Here is a 19,894-nt window from a genome sequence, read left to right on the forward strand (position 1 = left end):
GCGAAATTTGCTATTAAAATGAGTGTCAGCAATTTACTTTTACTATCTATCACGCGAACGGCTTAAACATGGGCAGGTGGGTATGGCCAGCGGTACATGAGACACTCATAATCCGATCTACGCTGTGAGGACCCAGAGCAACATGTAGTATGTAAATACTCACAATCCCACTCCTCGGGGTCCATGTCACACGTAAGATTATGAATGGTTGCATCGGGCACACTCATTGCCATGCACATGGCAATGGGCGATGAGCCAGGGGTGTTATAGGCCTCCGTAGACAACCGTTTGATAATGCGAACCCTTGGAAGAGGAAGTCTGAGTTCGTCTTTAACTTCCTCGTACCGCTTTATCCGGCCTCCAGTGTTTGTAATTGGCCCTGAACGGTTTGTCCACATGGATATATTAACATCCACCCCTGGATGGCGAAGCTCCTCCTCATCTAAGCCATTCAATTGATTCATAAGAGTCCTAATGACCGACAGGCATTCGATCCCTGGAAAGCTCATGAACGTAATGTCAAGCTGCCGGAGATAAACCCCTCTTTCACATCTCGTGAAAATGGACGAGAGGCGGGTGAGATCGTCGTACGTCGTACAAATCTTGACTAATGTGTGGAAGGTGATGGGCTCGATGATATCTCTCCAGTGACGACAGACCGTGACGAGCTTCAGCCGCTGTTCACGATCCCGTTTTTTGCCGCCTCGTAGTTGGAGGTAATCCACAATCATGTAGGTAAGTTCGGGGGGCAGAGGCCAGGATCGCGGTGCCATGCTCAAAGGCGTACAACGAGTCTAAGGCTATGAAATAGAAGAACAGATTGATAAATATAGAGAGGATATGGCATATTTGTTGGGAACTACAGGTATATATAGCCTACTGAAACTATCCTGTTTGCCTGTCTGCTGCATGTTTGACACTAAGTTGGTCATTTTCACATACTCTGGCTTTGTCATTCTATACCCCATAGAGAGCAAACGTTTGGAGTGTAGGTCAGGTGAACCTTTTCTTTGAAACAATCAAGACTACCCGGCGGTTTGTTGATAATGTTGGCGTTACATCATTTGTTTGTTGCGAAGCTTCTCTGCCACGGGGATACCCCTCGAGATCCCTTGGTCAGATTCCCAGCTACTTCGGGGCGACCAATCTTGCGGACTGCAGTTTAGGAACTCACAGTGTGGCCCGAATCCTACAGATAACCATTTACTGTCTTCTCAACAACACAAGCAGAGTTCTACCGAGGACCAATGTTTGCTATTGCAGTGAGTGAACCGTTGCCAACCACAATTACCCGTTCATTTCCCCATTCTCCTATTCCCCCTTTTTACGAAAAACCGGACAAGATTACATATGTGGCTTCATGTCTGCGAGTGATACTCTTGACTTGGTACCAGCGCCACTAGAAATTAGAAGAAGACTCTTTGGTTACCATACACTAGGACTGTAGTCGACATGCCACAGTGGTTGGGAAACTAGGTCGGTCAGTCTCCTTGAGCTTTATAAACCTCTCCCAAGTGTAAGCAAAATGGGATATCGACTGAACATGTCACACATCTACCTAACAGCCGAAATAAAAGGACTGGGATATGACATGTCTGACTATGGGCGAGGGACAGCTCACATCAAGAGACATATCACATTGAATTCTTTCTTCATTAATTCTTAACCCCGACAAGTAACAAATTAAGAATAAAGACTACACCGCTTCCTACAGCAATGGGGGTTGGTTGTTAGAGGAGAGGGGGAGGATGAGACGGCAATTGCAAGAGCCTGGATATAGATTACAAATCGCACCAAGACTGAATAGATACCAAATGTTGGGGAACACATTTCATTCCTGGATTGAAGCATTGGTAGGTCTAGAGTCATACTATCTTATCGAAACCATCATAATATCAGTGGGCAAAGCGAAGTTGTGCTGGGTACTCTTTCCTCGGACGTGAGCGCCGCTTTCGATTCCCTGTCAGCCACGCCACTCTTCTCATAACCTCGTAAGATCCGCAGCCAGGTCTACAGGCTGCGGGTTGCCATGTCGTATGGTTATCCCCCATGGCTTTCAGAATTGCCCATAGTCAACTTTCCAGTCTGTGCTACGGCAGCTGAAGGGCACTTCCTTGCCATCTACACAGGTGGGGAAGCGCCCGTAAATGGTGGCATTGGTTTCCAGGTTCAAGACATCCACCCACAGCTCACTGCCGCGCTTCTTTGCCGCGATGGTATGCCACAAACGCAAGACCTTATTGCTGGGCATCCACTTGGAATACGCGCTCGACGGTAGATCCCACCAAATTTCAACATATGGTCCAGGTCGCTCAGAGGGCTCTTCTGTCAGAGGCAGTACAGTCATGTCGCCGAACTCAAACCTGGGGTTGACACCAGAATATGAGTGGAGGGACATGACTATGAGCTTGGGCATTTTTTGAGCGGCGGCGGCGGCGGCCTTCCAAACACGTTCTTGTGCCTTTCTCAAGCATGCCGCGAGGGGGTCCAAGCGGGCGAGCGGCTCCAACTCTGCTCTGGTTGGGGGGTGTAGTGCAGCAATGATGCATTGGTCGTACTCCAGTAATATTTCTTCGAGCAGAGGCCATTCCGCCGCGGTACTGTTTGTACTGTTTGCTAGGCTATGATGTCCAAAGATTTCAATGCCGGCTCGGGCTTCTCTATCAAGGGTTAGCCGTTTGAGCCCCAGCGATATATCGTGGAGCCACAGCGTCCATAGTTGTTGCAGCTTCACTATCCGAGGGGTGGGCGATGCTTGCTCTTCGACGCGACGCCATGCTTTGTCATAGTCTGTTTCTGGCCAGTTAAAGTATGAAGTTGAGAAAGACTGGATTGTACTTCGCAGGCGGCATCTACGATGCCATGGTTGCCATGATGTCTGAGCCCTTACCTGTGTGCCTTACAGCGACCGAGGAATCAAAGAGTGAGGTATGCTTCAATGGCTTCTATCTATGGCCTTTCTACTGAGGCAGGTGATGTAGGAATCCAGGCTGGTTCTTCTGAAATCCAGGCCGGGTGGGTGGCCATTTCCCCTTTTCTCCATCTTCACCGGTGTAGGCAAGTCGGACTCAGCGCCGGTCACTCAGCTATCTGAAACATACCGGGTAAATCCCAGACGTGTCCATAGACAATAGCTATGGTTTCAAACAGAATAGAAGATCGCGACCAAATCTCCTAGCTCGGAGCAGTTTCACAGGGGCTACGACGAAAGACGTGAGGTACCAGATTCTGCTGACGACCGCGGGTAACCCGTGTCTCATGACATTGTACATGGGCATCTTTGTTCGAATCCAAGGTAGTGACCGTAGATTCATGGATGAGACGCGAATCTAGTGGTTACATAAGCCTGAAATATTTCCTTCAAAAAGTGATATTGACGAGAGGTTGTCGCTGTTGCTGCCAGGGCCCAGTGCCTGGAGATCTTTAGGCCCCGCCTTGTCCCGCAATCCCGCGATCAGCCCCACCAAATTTTTCCTAGAGCTTCAAGCCCATTGAGCTTTTAGTTGGACGTCCAGTGCAGCAGCTCCAAACCTGCACTGGGAACAGACAACAGCGCAAACAACAACATACCCACGACCCCCAAAGAGAATACCCAAGACATCCAACTAGGACCAAGCAAATCGAAGCGCAAAGAACTACACGATCCAATTGCGACGGGCCGCCGCCGAAAACCACCAACCTCCCACACACATCCGGCATCGCAGCCTCCCACCGACAAGATGCCCCTCGACACCTCAACCTACAACCTCGCCCTCCTCCGCGTCGACGGCCGGCGCTGGAACGAGCTGCGCCAGCAAAAGGGCCAACTCGGCGTCCAACCCAGCGCCGACGGCTCCGCCTACCTCGAGATGGGCAACACCAAGATCCAGTGCATCATCACCGGCCCCAACGAGCGCGACACCAAGTCCACCTCCTCCGCCTCGACAGCCCCGACCTCCCACGGCCTGGGCGCCACCGTCGCCGTCAGCATCATGATCGCCCCCTTCGCGACCGTCGACCGCAAAAGACGGGGCCGCAACGACAAGCGCCTCCAGGAAATGCAGACCACCATCGCCTCGGGCCTCGCCGCGACCGTGCAGGGCCAGTCCTACGGCCCGCGGTCCACGATCCACATCTCGCTCAACGTGCTCTCGCAAGACGGCTCCCTGCTCGCCTGCCTCATCAACGCCGCCAGCCTCGCCCTCGTCGACGCCGGCGTGCCCATGACGGACTACCTGGTCGCCTGCACCGCCGGCTCGACATCGTCATATGCGGCCGCCGACGAGGAGGCGGACCCGTTGTTGGATCTCAACACGCAGGAGGAGCAGGAGCTGCCGTTCCTGACGCTCGCGACGCTGGGGGCTACCGACAAGGTGGTCGCCATGGTGTGCGAGAGTCGCGTCCAGCTGACACGACTGGAGGGCATGATGGCCACCGCCGCCGACGGCTGCAAGGGAGTTCGCGACTTCTTGGACGGTGTGGTGCGGGACAAGGGCGAGCTGATGGTGCAAGAAGGGGCCATTGGCCGGGGCGAGGTGGTGAGCAGTATGGACCTGGATTGATCGAGGAAAGGAGAAGGAGGAAGCACTACTACTAGAGAAGATAAAAACAAATGGGCACGTGAAGGGGGCATAATGTACATGCCATCAACATCCGGCACAAATAGCATCTGCATGGCGTTTTCGGTTTGGTCACGGTCACGAGATAGAGACGAAGATCAAGTAGACCGTTTGTCAGTTATTGAGATTTTGACTTGGATATGCTGGCTTCTTGGCTCATTACATTTTGGCAGATATGCTAGTGTGATCAATGTCGTTACTAAACATCTAGAGCTCATCATGCTCCTCAGGGGCCGGGGTGGCCTCGGGCGTAGGCTCAGCGCCCTGCCACGAGGTCGACTCCTCCTCGGTGGGCACCTCGACCTTGACCTCGTCCTCGACCTTGACGTCGACCTTCTCGGCCTTGGGCGTCTCCTCGGCAACGTCGGACAACACACCGGCGGGGAGCTTCTTCTTGGCGCCCTCGCTCAGGCGGATGGCGTCGATCCACGACTCGATGCTCTCGCCGCTGAAGTCGCCGCTGTACTGCCTCCACCACTTGCGCTTGCCGTTGACCGCAATGATCTCGACCTCGGACGCGAGCTCGAGGCTCTTCACGAGAGCCGCCACGTTCTCGTCCGCCGCGTGGATCTCGTAGAAGGGGAACAGGTGGCGCTGGGCGTGCTGGTGCTTGTGAGCGAGCTCCGACAGGCTTCCGAGGGCCTTCTCGGCGGTCTCGCCGTGGGCCGAGGGGACGACGGCCAAAATACAAGTGCCGGACTTGGGGTTCAGGCACTCCTTTATCAGCTTCGAGGGCTCGGTGATGGCGGGGATGGCGGGTGCAACTTCAGCGGCCTTGGTGGCCTTGGGAGTCTCGGAAGCGGTGGTCTCTTCTTCGGCCGTCTCCTTGGTCTTGCTCTTAGCGTCGGACGACTTGGAGGAGGCCTTCTCCTTCTTCTCCTTCTTGGCCTTGGGCTTGGCCGCGCCAGAGACCGGGTTGGGTGCGCCGGCCTGCGACAGGAACTTGACCATGGCGTCCTTCTTCATCTCGCCATCGTACAGGAGACCGGGCTGCTCGCCGCCGGGGAGGAGCACGAGGGACGGGTACGAGCTGACGCCGAACAGCTCGTTGGCCTTGGCCTCCTTGTTGCGGATCTGGGCGACCTGGATGACATCGAGGAAGTCGATGGCGAGGCTCTTGAGCAGGGCGCTGGTGGTGCCCTTCTCGGTAAACAGGATGGCCTTGGCGGTGCCGTTCTTGGTGCTGAGGAAGGCGTCGAGGTCCTTGTCGGTGACGCGCTTGACGTGGTTGCTGATCTTGTCGACGACGGCGTCGACGATGCCCTTGGCGGAGCGGGGTCCGTTGTAGTCGTCGACGACGGGCTTGCCGTACTTCTTGCCCGGGCGGGCGATCTTGAGTGTCGGGAAGCCCTGGACGCCGAACTGGCCGCAGAAGGGCTTGTTCTCGTCCTCGTCGCAGTTGATGGCGGCGACCTGGGCGAGGCCCTCGAGGTTCTTGGCGGCCTTTTCGTAGGCGGGCTTGAGGTTCTGGCAGTGGCCGCACCAGGGCGCGTAGAATTCGAGGACCTAAAGCAGGGAAGTGATGTCAGTGGCCGAGTCATGAGGTGGGTGCATTTGTTGGAGCCATCCCCGGTGCAAGTGATTGGATGGGAGGCGTAGCTGCACGAAGCTAGAACAATCAGAAAGGACTTACGGTGGTGTAGTTGGTCTTCGCTACGAGCCTGTCATAGCTCTTGGCATCGACCTGGAGGACGGGCGAGTTCTTGGTGTAGATGCCGGCGCTCACAGTCGGCAGAGCCGAGAGCAGAGCTACGGCAACGGTAGCTAGTGTGGGGTTGGAGGCATGCATGGTCAACCAGTCAGTCGATCACGACGGTGGGTGGGAAGAAAGCTGTGGTGGAATGGAGTCGATCAGAAACAAGACAAGGTCGCGATGGGAAGATCAGAACGATGGGACCGAGTTGGCCATCCACGAATGCAGATGCGAGGATACGCCAGGCAATTAATAAGTAGCAGCAGCAGCAGAAGAAAGGTGAATGGTGTAGTTGTCCTTGTCCTTGTCCAATGCTGCTAGCTAATTGGCAAAAAGGCCAGCGTGGAAATAAAGTCAGTCCATCCATCCTCGAGCAGGCATGCGGCGGCGATGCATTAGCAGTCAACTTAAGCCAACCGTGGGGCTGCTCCCCGCCCGTCGTCTCAATTGAACCGCCCGCCCCTCCCAGTCCGCGTCTGTCGTATTGCCGTTTCTGTTTCTGTTTCTACGATGTCGGACTACCCGAAATTTACCAATGGATGATACATTGGACACGGCTCAATTCGAGCAATTGAAAGATATTCCAAGTAGCCAGTGGCCAAGAATAATATATCCAAGAGCTATGGCGGAGAGTGACTTTGTAGGGAAACGTATCACGCGTCGGTGCTCCTCAGCAAATCAGCGCAAAGAGTCGATCTGGCAAGAAGCAGCGCAAGAAACTCAGAATCCGGGGCCTTGTGGCTGATGCGCTGTAGCTTGAGCCACGGTGTGGTGAAAGCTTGGGCAGTTTTAGGCAGTTTGCTCGGCTCCAGTTCCGCACTAGCAGTGGGGTGGGCAACTTTTCGTCCTTTGTAGGCGCCTGGCCGCCATTACGTAGAGGAGGGACGACGGTGGCTGGCAAACGCATACAGCTTCAACATTTCCCAAGACACCACCACCCACCATTATCCAGCAAGCAAGAAGTACGCCTCCTGCAATCCTAATCGATACTACAGTAATTATTCGAGCGCATCGACAGCCCCGACCATGGCGGCCAATATCCCCGCACCCCTCAAGCAGGCGGGCATCACGCCCTTCGTCGTGCGCGCGACGCAGCTCGAGAAGGCCAAGCCCGTCATCGCATACTGGTGTACGTCTTTGCCTCTCACCCGAGAGCCCCAAAATACTGACTGGAGAACAGGCGAATACTGGGTCGTCAACCAGATCCTCGCCAAGCAGCTACACAGCACCGACGATGACTGCTTGCAGTTCACCATGGCCCTGATGGACAAGCTTGAACAGGTACGCCCGACCCCTTAATATCCCTCGCCGACACCACACAGAGCGCTAACCTTGCGCAAACCCACAGACCAAATCGGAACAAGCCGGAAACGATGCGATACTCGACGATGTGGCTGGCAAGGCATACGTCGAGCAGTTTGCCCAGGAGACACTTGAGCGTGCGCTGCGGCCCCTAAATGCCAACAAGGTCACACAGTGAGTATTCACTCCGGGCTCTACCTCTGCACATCTCTAATAAACCCCCAGGCAAACCGCCGTCACATTCGAAGCCGCCGCCACCTTCTTCCACCTCGTCAACATCTGGGGCCCGGCCGACGCCGAGACGGAACAAAAGATCAAATATGCGAAATGGAACGCTGCCCGGATATTGAGAGCCATCAAGGAGGGCAAGGACCCGAACGAGTCGAACCCGAAGCCCCAGGAGGAAAAGGCAGAAGAACAGCTGGACCCCAACGACCCCGAGGTCCAAGCACTGGGAGGACTGCCTCGATCCGCCACGGTCGAGGACGTACCAGAGGAAGCAGACAAGAACTACCTCGACCCCAAAGCGTCCGCTATATCACCGGCCACCGTCTCGGCTCCTACATCTCCTCCACATTCCGCTATTCCGCCCGAGCAAGTGTCGCCCATCGCACCGCCAGACCAGCCCACCCATGATGGCTACTTTCCTTCGGCGCCGTCCGGGTCAGCAGGTGATGACCCACCTCTCCGACTGCCGTCCGCCCCCGGAGCTCCTTCGTCTGTGGGAGATCCCGACTTTAGTATCCCAAGCCCGCCGACAGTCTTTCCGGGCTCGAACGCGCCAGCCGCGCCTTCTGGGACCATTTCACCCCCAACCCTGCCGGACACGCCGCAGTCCTTCTACCAACAACCCCAGCCCCCTGTCCACCAGCCTTCCGCTCCAAAAGCCGCACCTGGGCCCGGTCTCCCTCCGCCTCCGCAAAACTTCACACCCAACCAGCCGAGCGCACCTCCGGCGAGCAGCTTCTACAACCAGGCCCCTCGTCAACCGACACAGTCCTCAGGGCCGACACGCTCACCTCCCGCGCAACAGCCGCCGGCGTCGAGCTACAGTGGCGGTCCGCCCACCAACTCTGTCTACCAGGCCGACGACATGTCCATAGTACAGGCGCAAAAGCACGCGAAGTGGGCTATCTCGGCTCTCAACTTTGAGGACGTGCCCACGGCAGTCAGGGAGCTGAAGGCGGCGCTCAATGCCCTGGGGGCTACCTAGATCTGACAGGTTTTATGGGTGAAGTCCGGCAGAGGGACGCGGCGGCAGGAATTATATAGATACCAGTTTGGGCAGAGCGCGGTCGTCAATTCACCAATCAAAATCATTTGTTCAGTCGAGGCAATGGTTACTCCCGATTGCCGAGATTGCCAATCTGGGCAGTATCGCAGTCTGATATTCCCGAGGCCAATTCAGTAGCCAGCAAACTGACTATATCGGCAACTTCAACTTGGATTGGTAGGAATGTCCCGCGGTCATGTCATTGCACGGGTAACGAATGGCCTGTCGAAATTCAACTCGAAAACCCTCGATGTTAGAACCGATGGCTTGGGCTGTCCCCTCGGACTCGGTCCAGTACAGTCCGTGTAGACACTGTGTTCGCCATATGCCGATCCAGCCTCCGTGACTTGGCCTGGTGATTGATCTCGCTCAATCGGGCTCGAGAGCCCATGTCCCAGGCAAGCCATGAAAGGGGCGGCGCACTTGGGATGTCTGCCTTCAGTCAACTCTACGGTGCAGATTCTTTCTCATCTTCCCCTGTGTTTGGTCAACTCGAGCCATCGCCGACAGGCAGAAACGAACGCCTCCCCAATGAGACTTCTCTGGCTTCTGGGCGCTTTTGAGTTCAAGGGAATCATGGCTCGTCGCCGTTGGAAAACCGTTTACCGTTCACGTGTATAGAGTCGAAGCCCACCCGAGGCCATCTAGGTTTCTCCGAAGGGTGAGTCAGTTTGGCATATAAATATCAAGGCAGATGGCAGACAGAGGAGAAGATTCCTGGACTTGTATTCATCACACCAAAGTGACATATAACCGTCCTACCTCTCGAGATCGAACTACCTATTGAGACTTGAGCTTTGCTCGACTTACACGCTAATCCTGACGCGTACCTCCTTACTATCATCACTGTCACCTTTGACATTCATTCGAACATCTATATTTATCAATCAATCTCTCTCTCAACATCAAATTTCATCATGGCCCAGTCCAATCAGGGAGAAATGCTGTCACAATTCTACCTGGAGAGCCTCCCCCGTGTACGCCCGAGTCTACTGCGACATTACCGAAAAGGGGATCTGCACCTGCCGCCATCGCATTAATCAACTACGACCTCAAACCACCCGGCGCGGGCGCGCCCCCTTACGCGTCGGCTCGCTCCGTAACGATCACCACGTCGCTAGGCCAGAGGACATGGATGCGGCCGAAGCCCTGATGGACGACGACAGCGAGTCCGTCTGGCTGCCGAGGTACGACGTCTGCGTGCACGATCTAATCTACCAGTTCAATACCTACCACACCATCCCCCCTTTGAGGGGAGACGCCCTCCGCAATTTCCAGCAGTGCCTCATCGCCTTCGTGCCGATGTGTACGGGGAATGCGGGTCTGCGGACCGGCAACGACCCCCAGGAGACGGCGTTCGCGAACCTCGTCCGCGAAATCTACGAGCACAGCGCCCCCGGGGAGCGGATCCGGACCATTGTTGCACAGTTCGGCGTCTGGGTCGAGGAGCGGTGCGGGCCGCAGAGCCAATGGCCCCGGGACCGGGTCGCGCTGTACGACTGCGTCGGGGCGGCGGAGCGCGGCTGCTACGAGTACGACAGGGACGTCGCCGAGGAGCGGGAGGAGCTCTGGCGGCAGAGGAGGCGCCGGGCGAGGGCGGCGGTGGAGGGGGGAGAGACGCGCCAGGGCGCGGGAGCAGTGGCGGCGGACTCGGGAGGGGAGGAGGCGGCAGGTAAGGGCGCGGGCGCGGAGGGAGAGGGAGAGGGAGGAACTGCGACTGGCTGGGCTGTGATGGCCCTGGCTGGGATTTCTACACATGACACACAACAGCCTGCGGGACTTGCGCAATGGTGATGACGGCATTTTGGAGTATGGGGATTGGAAAAATATTGGCGAATGCCAGGGAGATACCGAGACACTTCGGTATGGATTTTGGGTATTTATGCAGCTACATCCCCCATGCAACGGGTCGAGATGCTGAGGCGTTTGGGTGTTGACCCGAGAATAGGAGCTTTGTCTTTGAGGCAAATCAATCAAATGATATTACACCCATTCGTGACCTTGTAGACTCTTCCCTGTGCTTTTAGATGTAACCAAGCTATGTACGCATGTAAGAGTAGTTATCAGGTGCAGTTGAAATGGATGTCGTGCGGGACTTCTCCTTTCTTCTTGCCCAAGGAGTGAGAGGGCTAAGATTGAAGATTTCGAGGACGCTTCGTTACTTGGGAGTGCTTATATTGCAGTAAGCTGCTATTTTCAGAATGGGTTAGCAGTTGGCCGGGAGAAGGAAACATCGCATCGTCATTGACGAAGCTCGCGACATATCTCTTCGCTACCATGTCTTCGTCGCCAACTCCTGGCCGAGAGGCAGAAAAAGGAGCAGGGGCACCTGCCGTGGCAGTGCTGCGTACGCTCACCCCTGCGCGCATCCGACCCTCCGCCGCCAGGGCCTTGGGCTCGGCGTGCAGCGTCTCCTCCTCATCCACACAGTCTACCGCGGATATGTCCGCGATATTTTTCCGTGTGCGTTCTGCAAATGTTTCCGAAACTCCATTACAGAAGGACTTGGGCGTCTTCGACAGATTCCTTGAGTTCTCTTGAATATTCCATGACATACGTGAAGGGCTAGGTGTGCGCTACCTGCAGCATAGTCAAGGGAACCTCCCATCGTCATCAGCGAATCTCGCGACTTGTTGGCCATCAGAGGTTGTTTCCAAAACTCCCTCAGACATGGCAATTTACGGAGATAGGCAAAGAATTGCAATTGAGACTCATGTCTCTTTCTCTTGGCATTTCAATTCTCACTAGATAGGTTCAACAGGCTGGAAACCGCCGCCATGGCGTCAGATGTCACGGTTTGAGTGTCTGCTTAGACTATGCGCTAGAACGACGACACGATACATGGATCTGCGTCTGCCATGCTGGATGGACGAACTCCGAGTCAAGGATTGTTTTTTGTTCAGCTCAACGACAAGGGAATATCGGGGTTTATTGCTTGTTTTCTTGGAACTTGTTCGTCTGGTGCACGCGTAGCATGACGAATTGCCACCAGAGATCTACGAATGTCCGTCAGCATTTGCGGCTTGAAATTGCCATGACATACATCTAAGCAACGGCCAGTCCGTAGCAATCGCGTGCACAAGATACCGTGCGGGACTCGTGCATACCTACATACCTATATATGGAGTCGCTTGGGGCTAGCGACGGAATTTGGAATTAGACGCGCGCCGAAGATCTCGCGATACCCAACCAACAACGACTCTTTGAATACCACCGGGCACCTGCACTGGGGAGAGAAAGAGTGAGAGAGAGAGAGAGACAAAAAAAGAAAAAGAAAACCGGTGGGGTTCCGGCGAATGAAACATGCAAGCCCCTCCCTGCAGCGCTAGAATTGTTCTCGAAAGCTCGTCCGAAGGTGCTGAAACACTGAGCCACGGACGGTTACAGGGATGTGCCCGCCTGAGGAAACACATGTGAAGAGAACCCCGAACCCGATCTACAGGGCTGTCCGTTCGCTGGCAGGCCATCACCAGGTCTGGGAAATGCACCCGGTTCTTCCTCGTTACGGATGATACTCGCCCGGGGGAGAGAGTGAGGTGAACCGTCCAACATGGTTACTGTATAGCATTTGATGTTCTGCATACAAAACAAAGCTGATGGCCTCTGTTTTCGAACTGGATGGGTTTCGTCGACGCTTGGGAAAACCAGCGACACGAAACAGGTGCTCGCCCTCTAGGAAGCCAGCTACCTAGGCACTGGGGGGAGGCTGATCTCTAGTCTGAGAAGGACGACAAGACAACGGACGGGTCATCCGAATGACACATGTCGTTGGAGTACATACGGCGTGTACCTCGAAGCGATCGGAGCTGCAAGATAGCGAGAGAGCTAGCTGCTCATCATGGGACGTAGACTGGCAGTAATCCCCCAAAGAAAAGAAGAAGAAGAAAACGACCGTTTTTGTGTACGGCACACCGTTGGATGGGCGAACTGCCACTCTGCCACTGGCTGCTGGCCACTGGGGGGGGCGACCGAAGCCAATTCCCAGCCAGTTTTCTTTTCGCTCAACGGTCACTCGCTCGTAGGCGAGACACGCTCACTGAAAAGAACCGCACATGGGGCACTCGCAAAGCCTCGCTGCGCCGCCATCGCGTGCTTTTCTTTTCCATTGACGGGAAGCACAGCTCGTTCCTTACAGGAGCAGGTGCAGATTACGTGACTGGCGATACCGTCATTGGAGTATTAGCTACCGCCATACTCACCTCCGATCTAATTGCAGTACTGCTGCAGAAGAAACAGGCTGGGGCCGGGCAGGGCGAGAGTGGCTCACTCAAGCTCACTCAAGCTCACTCAATGTGAAGCACAGGCTCCGGCGCTACTCGTCAGCACTTGGGTCTAGCGGTGACACTACCAATTGATGATGTGCAGCCGTCCTCCCGAGAGCCGTATCACTAAAATAAACCCAATGCCAGACAGATTGGCCTTACCTAGGTTAACGTATGGGGACAGTAGTTTGCTGTAGCTGGGGCCTGGTACCTTGCCAATTCCCGGTTTCCAAATGTAAATTCCCATTGACGGGTGATTCGTGATGGAGATTGAGCTGACGACTTGTTGATGATGCTGTCACGGTCGGTCGCCATGCCAGCCCCAAAAAAAAGTTCGATCCCCCCTCTCACCCCCCCAAAAAGCACACGCCAGGTTACATTCGCTGCTACAGCTGGACGAAGCGCAAGCCGAACCGTGGTCACCAACCAACCATCCCAATCCCACCTTCCCCTGCTTCCCCCTCTCTCTCACTCTCTGGCGCACTGCACTCGACCTGGCCCGGCAGCCCAGTCCAACTTCCAGGGTCCTGGTCTTGGTCTCCTGTCCTGGCCTCCTGTCCTGGCCTCCTACAGGTGCGTGCACCTGACCTACCTACCTCGACTGCAACCGTGCCAGTGCGCAGTTTCTCGACGATGGCACTCTGCCAATCAGATAGAAACCCGACCGCTTGAGGCTTGAGGCTTGAGCTTCTAGAAGCCCATCCCGCTTCTGCGCGCGCCCATCGAAGCAATGGGAATGGGAATCCGGCAGAGGCTGACCTCCATTGCAGGCGTCGCACTGCATGTAGAATATGTGTCTCTTGCTGCGACACAATTTCCCAGAAGGGCCATGCATGGGCTGCCATTTCGTGCTTACTTCCTCGCCTGCCTACTTGTAATGTGCATTTATGTACTCGCATGTAGCTAAAAATAAAAACGAACCGATTCAAATTTGATCTAGGTGTGTAGGTATGTAAGGTTACTTGCTGATTTCCCATGCCAGCATCATCATCCATTTCCCAACTGGCCTTGAGTGACTGATTGATCGACCTGCCCCCAAAGACAGGGTATCCTTTCCCAACTTTCCTAGCAGCCAACCGGCTCAGCCGTATGGTACGGTTTAGTGACGGCCCCTCTCTCTATCCTACGACTGTATCCATCGGTTCCCCCCTCCCCTCACTGCCCTCTTCCCGCCGTCCCTTTCGTTTCGTCCCTCTCGCCGCTTCACCACACACACACACACACAATCGCGAAAACCAAGCAGCCAAGCTACTCCTGCCCAGCAACTTAGACTCCGATGGGCCAAGGGCCAGTCCGTGCCCCGTGCTGCTGCCTGTGCCTGCTAGTGCGCCTAGGGTCCTTATCCCAACACAGACAAGGGCAGAAGAAGAGAAGAAGAAGAAGAAGAAGAAGTGGAAGAAGTAGAAGAAGCAGCAGCAGCAGACTACTGGCAAACACACCACCAACCGAAGCTCTGACCTCCTCAACGCAGAGAGACGTGCGCACTCTCGATTAACCTATGTATGCAATACCCTCCGGCTCGGCCCACTCAATGACCCCGTCAAGACCCTCAAGCTTGAGACAAGACAATGGCGACTAGCACATAGCAGCGGTCCTATTTACGGTACAGCTCCTGTCTCTCTTGCTGCTTTTCCCTCTGACAACAGAGAGCTCCCCACACCCATACCCAGTCCAGCCTCCAGCCTCCAGTTCTGTTTCCCTGCGCGACGACGGAGGGACAGACAGACAGCCAGCAGCAGCAGCAGCACCAGTAGCAGCCGCCAGCAGACCACAGGGTGGAAAGCGACTGGGAACGCGGGTCAAGACGACCGTTCACAACCCAAGACCGCTCCGACAGTCCGACTTCTGGTCGACTTGTTTCCATTTCACACCTCCAGTACTCCTCTTCTATCGCGCGCCATGATCACGACATCTGCCCATTGACCAGATACCAATCTGTGAGCCGTCTTCGCTGCTCTGCCATCTGCCCTACCCAGGCTATACCTCTCAGGTACGCTCGCTTTACGTCAAACCCCCGTGACCTCTGCCCCCTTCAACCCACTACTACAGCCGGCGGAAGCAATTGGCGGTACGCTCTACTCCTCTAGCCCAGGCCACTAGTGAAGCTGCTACCCATCATAATACCCTTACCCATCCATCCCTACATTATCCTACTGCTACATTGACCTCCCTGCCTGTTTTCTTTTTATTATTATTATTATTTTGCCCTGCTCTCGGCTCGCCGTCATAATCCTTGCTTGTCTCATCAGATGCATGTTTGTCTTTGGCCATTGTCGTTGTCTGTTTGTATGCCAGCACCCCTTGTGTAACCATTGCCCGATAGATCCAGCACGGATACCTGCCTGCTCTGGCTAGAAAGAAAAAAAAACACCCCACGCTTTATACCTTGGACCGCCAGAATCGCTTGGTCCAGACTCCAGAGTGCTCGCGTGCTGCTGTGACGGGCAGCTTGTGTCGACCAAGAAGTAAAACACCGACAGACAGACCTCTTCTCTCTTATTTTTTTGGAGCCCATGAACACCCGCAGCCCGGCTGTCCAAACCCAATCGCGAGTCTGTTCTTGCTGTTGTTGCCACGGTACGTTTTGCCGTGCGGTGTCTGACAGGGGCGGCGCCGTGTGGTGCTTGCTTGTGTCTTCTTGCTTGGATTCTTGTCCGGGAGTATGCTGACTGACACCCTCAAGCTCAGCCGACAGCAGCGACGAGTTTCGAATCCAGCCCACGCCACCAAACGAACCCCGGCGGCTGCTCTCTTGAAGACGTCCGCCCGCGAAAAGGCTCTACCCTAACCGACGGCTGCTCGCTCGGCGCAACGAACCCCTTGATTGATCTTTACCGCCAATTGACGACAGACATTAGCGACCCGAGTCCCCGCAATCACCAAGTCGCTTGAGCTTCTGTGGATAAACACGCTCCGCCCAAGTCCAGAATTGAGCCGCGTCGATCTCGACCGCCCGTCCGCCCCCCGCCCTCCCCCCCTTTGCGATTCGCCGCCCAATAACATTTTTGTCCGTGTGCATACCTACTTCTTGGGAGAAGAAAGCCCGCCTGCCTGTCCCAACTGTCTTTGCTTTCGGTTCCGCGACTGCAGCAGCCCTTACGTGGAAAGAATCCTCCTGGCGAACCGGCCGGGGTAGAGCATGAACCCGTTGCTTGCCTGAATCATCAGCCGTTCGGTTACACTAGCTTCGAAGCATTTGCCGCGGCAGGGAGTGACGGCCATCTGCAGTCTGCCCACCCGAAACACCCAGGGGACCAGCGCCGACGACCAGAGGTGTTTGGCATTGACAGATCCGGCCATCCAGCAGCGGCTCTGCTGCCCACCCGGCAGAAGCCATGAGGCGGAATCGCAGCTCCACGGCCTCGGCCTACAGGGCCCTGGCCCATCACCCAGCCGGCGTGGCCGTTCCCGACTCTGCGTCGCTCATCAGATCCTTTAATGTCGAGACGAATCCCACGCGGCCCATGCGGCCCTCCCCTTGACGGCCTCGACCATCAAGGACATGCCCTTGGACCTGTTGGACCGCATGCGATCGTTTCCGCTTTTCATGTCGGCGCCAGAAGAGTTCCTCGTCGCCATCGGCAAGCACTTGCGACCCCAGGTCCACTCGCCGCACGACCACGTCCTAACCGAAGGCGATGAGGCCAAGGCCATGTACTGGCTCGTCCGGGGCGTTGTCGCCGTGACCTCGCGCGACGGAGAAGCGATCCACGCAGAACTGAAGCCCGGCGCTTTCTTTGGGGAGATCGGCGTGTTGATGGACATGCCGCGGACGGCCACGATCATTGCCCGCACCAAGTGCCTGCTTCTCGTACTGAAGAAGGAGGACCTCCAGCTCGAGCTCCCGAGGTTCCCCGACATGGAAAAGGCCATACGGCACGAGGCCCACGAGCGCCTGACCATCCTCAAGAAAAAGCGCCAAGAAGGCAGCCATACCCGCAAGCACATGGTGTCTCGAGAAGCCGCGCCCGGAGAGGTTGCCACCGGCGACATGGGGGCCATCAAGGAGGGAGCCGTGGTCAACCACAAGAAGCGGAAATCGCCGAGCCCGGGCGTCATCGAGGACCCGGCCGCCAGCGCCCTGGGAAGCGGGTTCGTCAATGTGCGGCAAACGCTCAAGGAGCTGCCGCTCTTTTCTACGCTCCCCCCGATATTCTGCACTTCCTGGGCATGAGCGCCCTGCCCAAAACCTACAAGCCCTTCACGGAAATCGTCCAGCAGGGCAGCCCCGGCAATGAGATCTACTTTATCGTCCGCGGCGAGGCCGAGGTCATCCACGACGGGCCCAAGAAAGAAACGCAGACGAGACGCGTGACGCGCTCCTCGTACATCCGGCCCAGACTCCGCGCGGGCCAATACTTTGGCGAAGTGTCCAGTCTCGGCCTGTCGCGTAGGCGAACGGCCACGGTTCGCTCCATCACCACGGTCGAGTGCTTGATGATTGGAGGCGATGCCCTCGACGAGTTGTGGAAACGATGCCCTCCCGGCATACGGAAGCAGGTGGAGGACACGGCCCGAACCAGAATCAAGCCCACGGACGAAGATGTCGAGATGGTGGACGTAGCAAAGCTGGACAGGCCCGATACCCCTACGACGCCCATCAAGATCCCGCAGCAGGCCATCTTCTCCCACCCGTCCCTGCCAGTGTCCCCGGCCAAGGACGACTCGGATCCGATCTTGTCGAAAGACCCGGACCCTTTCCTGAGCGTCGACATGGAGAACATGAGGAACCGCCGGCGCGGGTCCTTTGCGCCGCCCACGCCCCCGGCCGACTCTCCGTGCACGCCGCCTGTTTCGAACGGGATTCGGCATCGCACTATCGAGGTGTCCACGCCCATCAAGTACGGTATCCCGTCCTCGCCCGACTCGGAAGGGCCGTCGAAGAAGGCCAGGATCCTCCCGCGGCGACCGGCCAGCATGGAACAGTCCCTGCTCCCCGAAGACGTCCTTGTTTCCATCTTCCAATGGATGGACCTCCCCGAGCTCACACGGCTCCGGATCGTCTCCACGCGATGGCGCAAGCTCCTGGCCACGTCGCCTAGGCTATGCACTGTAGTCGACCTGACGCCCCACAACCGACGGGTGACGGACCATGTCCTGGTCAAGATCTTGGCTCCTTTCTTCGGACCTCGCCCCCGCTCGGTGGACCTCAGCAACTGCTTTCACGTCACCGACGAGGGCTTCTCTGCCCTCTGGAAGATGTGCGGGAAGAATATCAAGATATGGAAGATGAAGTCGGTGTGGGACGTATCAGCAAACCAGATCCTCGACATGAGCGAGCACGCCAAGGGGCTCGAGGAGGTCGATTGGAGCAACTGCCGCAAGGTGGGAGACAATCTGCTGGCCCGCGTCGTCGGCTGGGTGGTACCGGAACACGCCCAGGCCACGAAGCAGGTCGTGATATCCAATTCGCGCGTGAGAGGCGGGAAGCCCGTGACACAAACCGTCACCTTGCCTCCTCCGGGGACCGTCGTCGGCTGCCCCAAGCTGAAGCGGCTGAACTTGTCATACTGCAAGCACATCACGGACCGGTCGATGGCCCATCTTGCCGCTCACGCCTCCAACCGGATCGAGTCGCTTTCGCTCACGCGTTGCACTTCGATTACCGACGCCGGCTTCCAGACATGGACGCCGTACCGCTTTGCCAACCTCACGCGCCTGTGCCTTGCCGACTGCACCTACCTCTCGGACAACGCCATCATCGCCCTCGCCAACTCGGCCAAGGCCTTGACCCATCTCGACCTGTCCTTCTGCTGCGCTCTTTCGGATACCGCGACCGAGGTCGTGGCCCTTGGGCTGCCCAAGCTGCAGGAGCTCAAGATGGCGTTTTGCGGGAGCGCCGTCAGCGACAACAGTCTGGCCTGCATCGCCCTGCACCTCACCGACCTCGAGCGCCTGAGCGTCCGCGGCTGTGTCCGCGTCACGGCGATGGGCATCGAGAGCGTCCTCGACGGCTGCGCCCAGCTCGAGTGGTGCGATGTGAGCCAGTGCCGCAACCTGGAGCCCTGGGTCAACGGCGGTGGCGTCACCCGATGGGGATACGACGAGCGAGGCCGGCCACAGGGCAAGAACGGCGCCAAGCGACCCAGCATTATGCCGCCCAGGGGAGTCAAGAACCGCCGCGCCAGGCAGCCCGTGGGGTTCGTGGTCGAAAAGGGGCCCTACGGCCTCCGATAAGTCTTGCCAGGCGCGCTAGGTTGCCTGCCCGACCAACACACGGCTTGCTCCCTCGAGTTGAATCAGCGGAAACGGCTTGGATATATGCACCGTCCATTTTACGACTAGCGATTTTTGCAACACGTTTTTACCATGGTCATAAACGGAGATACCCTGATTATTTAGCGGGTGGAGGGCGGGAACCTTGTACCAACCAACCAACCATACTTTGAGTGTATGCAGTCTTTCTGTTGGGGATCCTTATGCGTGGCTTTCGATTAGACGAGCCGACTCTAAAGAACTGTACATGTACATATCAGAGAAAATTACCTAGATAGCTCAATGAATGATAATGACAACCCATCACATGGCGGGATTCGACTATGGCGACATCGTGAGATATGATCTCGGGTATGCGTCTGGTGCTCATTGCTCTGGGATCCCTTGTAATTACGAATTGATGGGTGACGTTTGCCGGAACGCCATTACTCAATCATGGTGTCATCGGGGGCCACCGAAGGGCCTCCCCATCTTTCTGGTTAGGCTTTGCGGATCTCATTCCCGAAAGGTGACTCGATAAGCTAGCCCTGGTGTGTGGATCGGAGTGGGC

General features: G+C 56.4%; 7 protein-coding genes across 7 annotated transcripts; 4 read left to right on the plus strand and 3 right to left on the minus strand.

Annotated features, from left to right (window-relative positions):
* Positions 1-2,056: 2,056 nt before the first annotated feature.
* On the minus strand, positions 2,057-2,416 carry PG986_002362 (uncharacterized protein; the record flags this gene model as incomplete). Its single annotated transcript, XM_066838584.1, has 1 exon — positions 2,057-2,416. The coding sequence occupies one exon, from the start codon at positions 2,414-2,416 to the stop codon at positions 2,057-2,059; it is 360 nt and encodes a 119-aa protein (XP_066707477.1).
* Positions 2,417-3,719: 1,303 nt separating this feature from the next.
* PG986_002363 (3' exoribonuclease) lies at positions 3,720-4,541 on the plus strand (the record flags this gene model as incomplete). The annotated part of the gene is made up of 1 exon (XM_066838585.1): positions 3,720-4,541. The coding sequence occupies one exon, from the start codon at positions 3,720-3,722 to the stop codon at positions 4,539-4,541; it is 822 nt and encodes a 273-aa protein (XP_066707478.1).
* Positions 4,542-4,805: 264 nt separating this feature from the next.
* Positions 4,806-6,387, minus strand: PG986_002364 (uncharacterized protein; the record flags this gene model as incomplete). The annotated part of the gene is made up of 2 exons (XM_066838586.1): positions 4,806-6,104; positions 6,232-6,387. 2 exons carry the CDS (start codon positions 6,385-6,387, stop codon positions 4,806-4,808), a joined length of 1,455 nt encoding a protein of 484 aa, XP_066707479.1.
* A 930-nt stretch (positions 6,388-7,317) lies between these two features.
* PG986_002365 (uncharacterized protein) lies at positions 7,318-8,806 on the plus strand (the record flags this gene model as incomplete). Its single annotated transcript, XM_066838587.1, has 4 exons — positions 7,318-7,420; positions 7,472-7,572; positions 7,640-7,767; positions 7,819-8,806. The coding sequence occupies 4 exons, from the start codon at positions 7,318-7,320 to the stop codon at positions 8,804-8,806; spliced, it is 1,320 nt and encodes a 439-aa protein (XP_066707480.1).
* A 1,140-nt stretch (positions 8,807-9,946) lies between these two features.
* PG986_002366 (uncharacterized protein) lies at positions 9,947-10,669 on the minus strand (the record flags this gene model as incomplete). The annotated part of the gene is made up of 2 exons (XM_066838588.1): positions 9,947-10,045; positions 10,100-10,669. 2 exons carry the CDS (start codon positions 10,667-10,669, stop codon positions 9,947-9,949), a joined length of 669 nt encoding a protein of 222 aa, XP_066707481.1.
* Positions 10,670-13,441: 2,772 nt separating this feature from the next.
* On the plus strand, positions 13,442-15,051 carry PG986_002367 (uncharacterized protein; the record flags this gene model as incomplete). The annotated part of the gene is made up of 4 exons (XM_066838589.1): positions 13,442-13,701; positions 14,069-14,076; positions 14,174-14,528; positions 14,580-15,051. 4 exons carry the CDS (start codon positions 13,442-13,444, stop codon positions 15,049-15,051), a joined length of 1,095 nt encoding a protein of 364 aa, XP_066707482.1.
* A 1,412-nt stretch (positions 15,052-16,463) lies between these two features.
* On the plus strand, positions 16,464-19,305 carry PG986_002368 (uncharacterized protein; the record flags this gene model as incomplete). Its single annotated transcript, XM_066838590.1, has 3 exons — positions 16,464-16,568; positions 16,628-17,220; positions 17,304-19,305. 3 exons carry the CDS (start codon positions 16,464-16,466, stop codon positions 19,303-19,305), a joined length of 2,700 nt encoding a protein of 899 aa, XP_066707483.1.
* Between the last annotated feature and the right edge of the window lie 589 nt (positions 19,306-19,894).

The sequence above is a fragment of the Apiospora aurea genome (genome assembly GCF_038362705.1).
Source record: "Apiospora aurea strain CBS 24483 chromosome Unknown utg000001l_segment0_segment0, whole genome shotgun sequence".
NCBI classification, from domain to species: domain Eukaryota; kingdom Fungi; phylum Ascomycota; class Sordariomycetes; order Amphisphaeriales; family Apiosporaceae; genus Apiospora; species Apiospora aurea.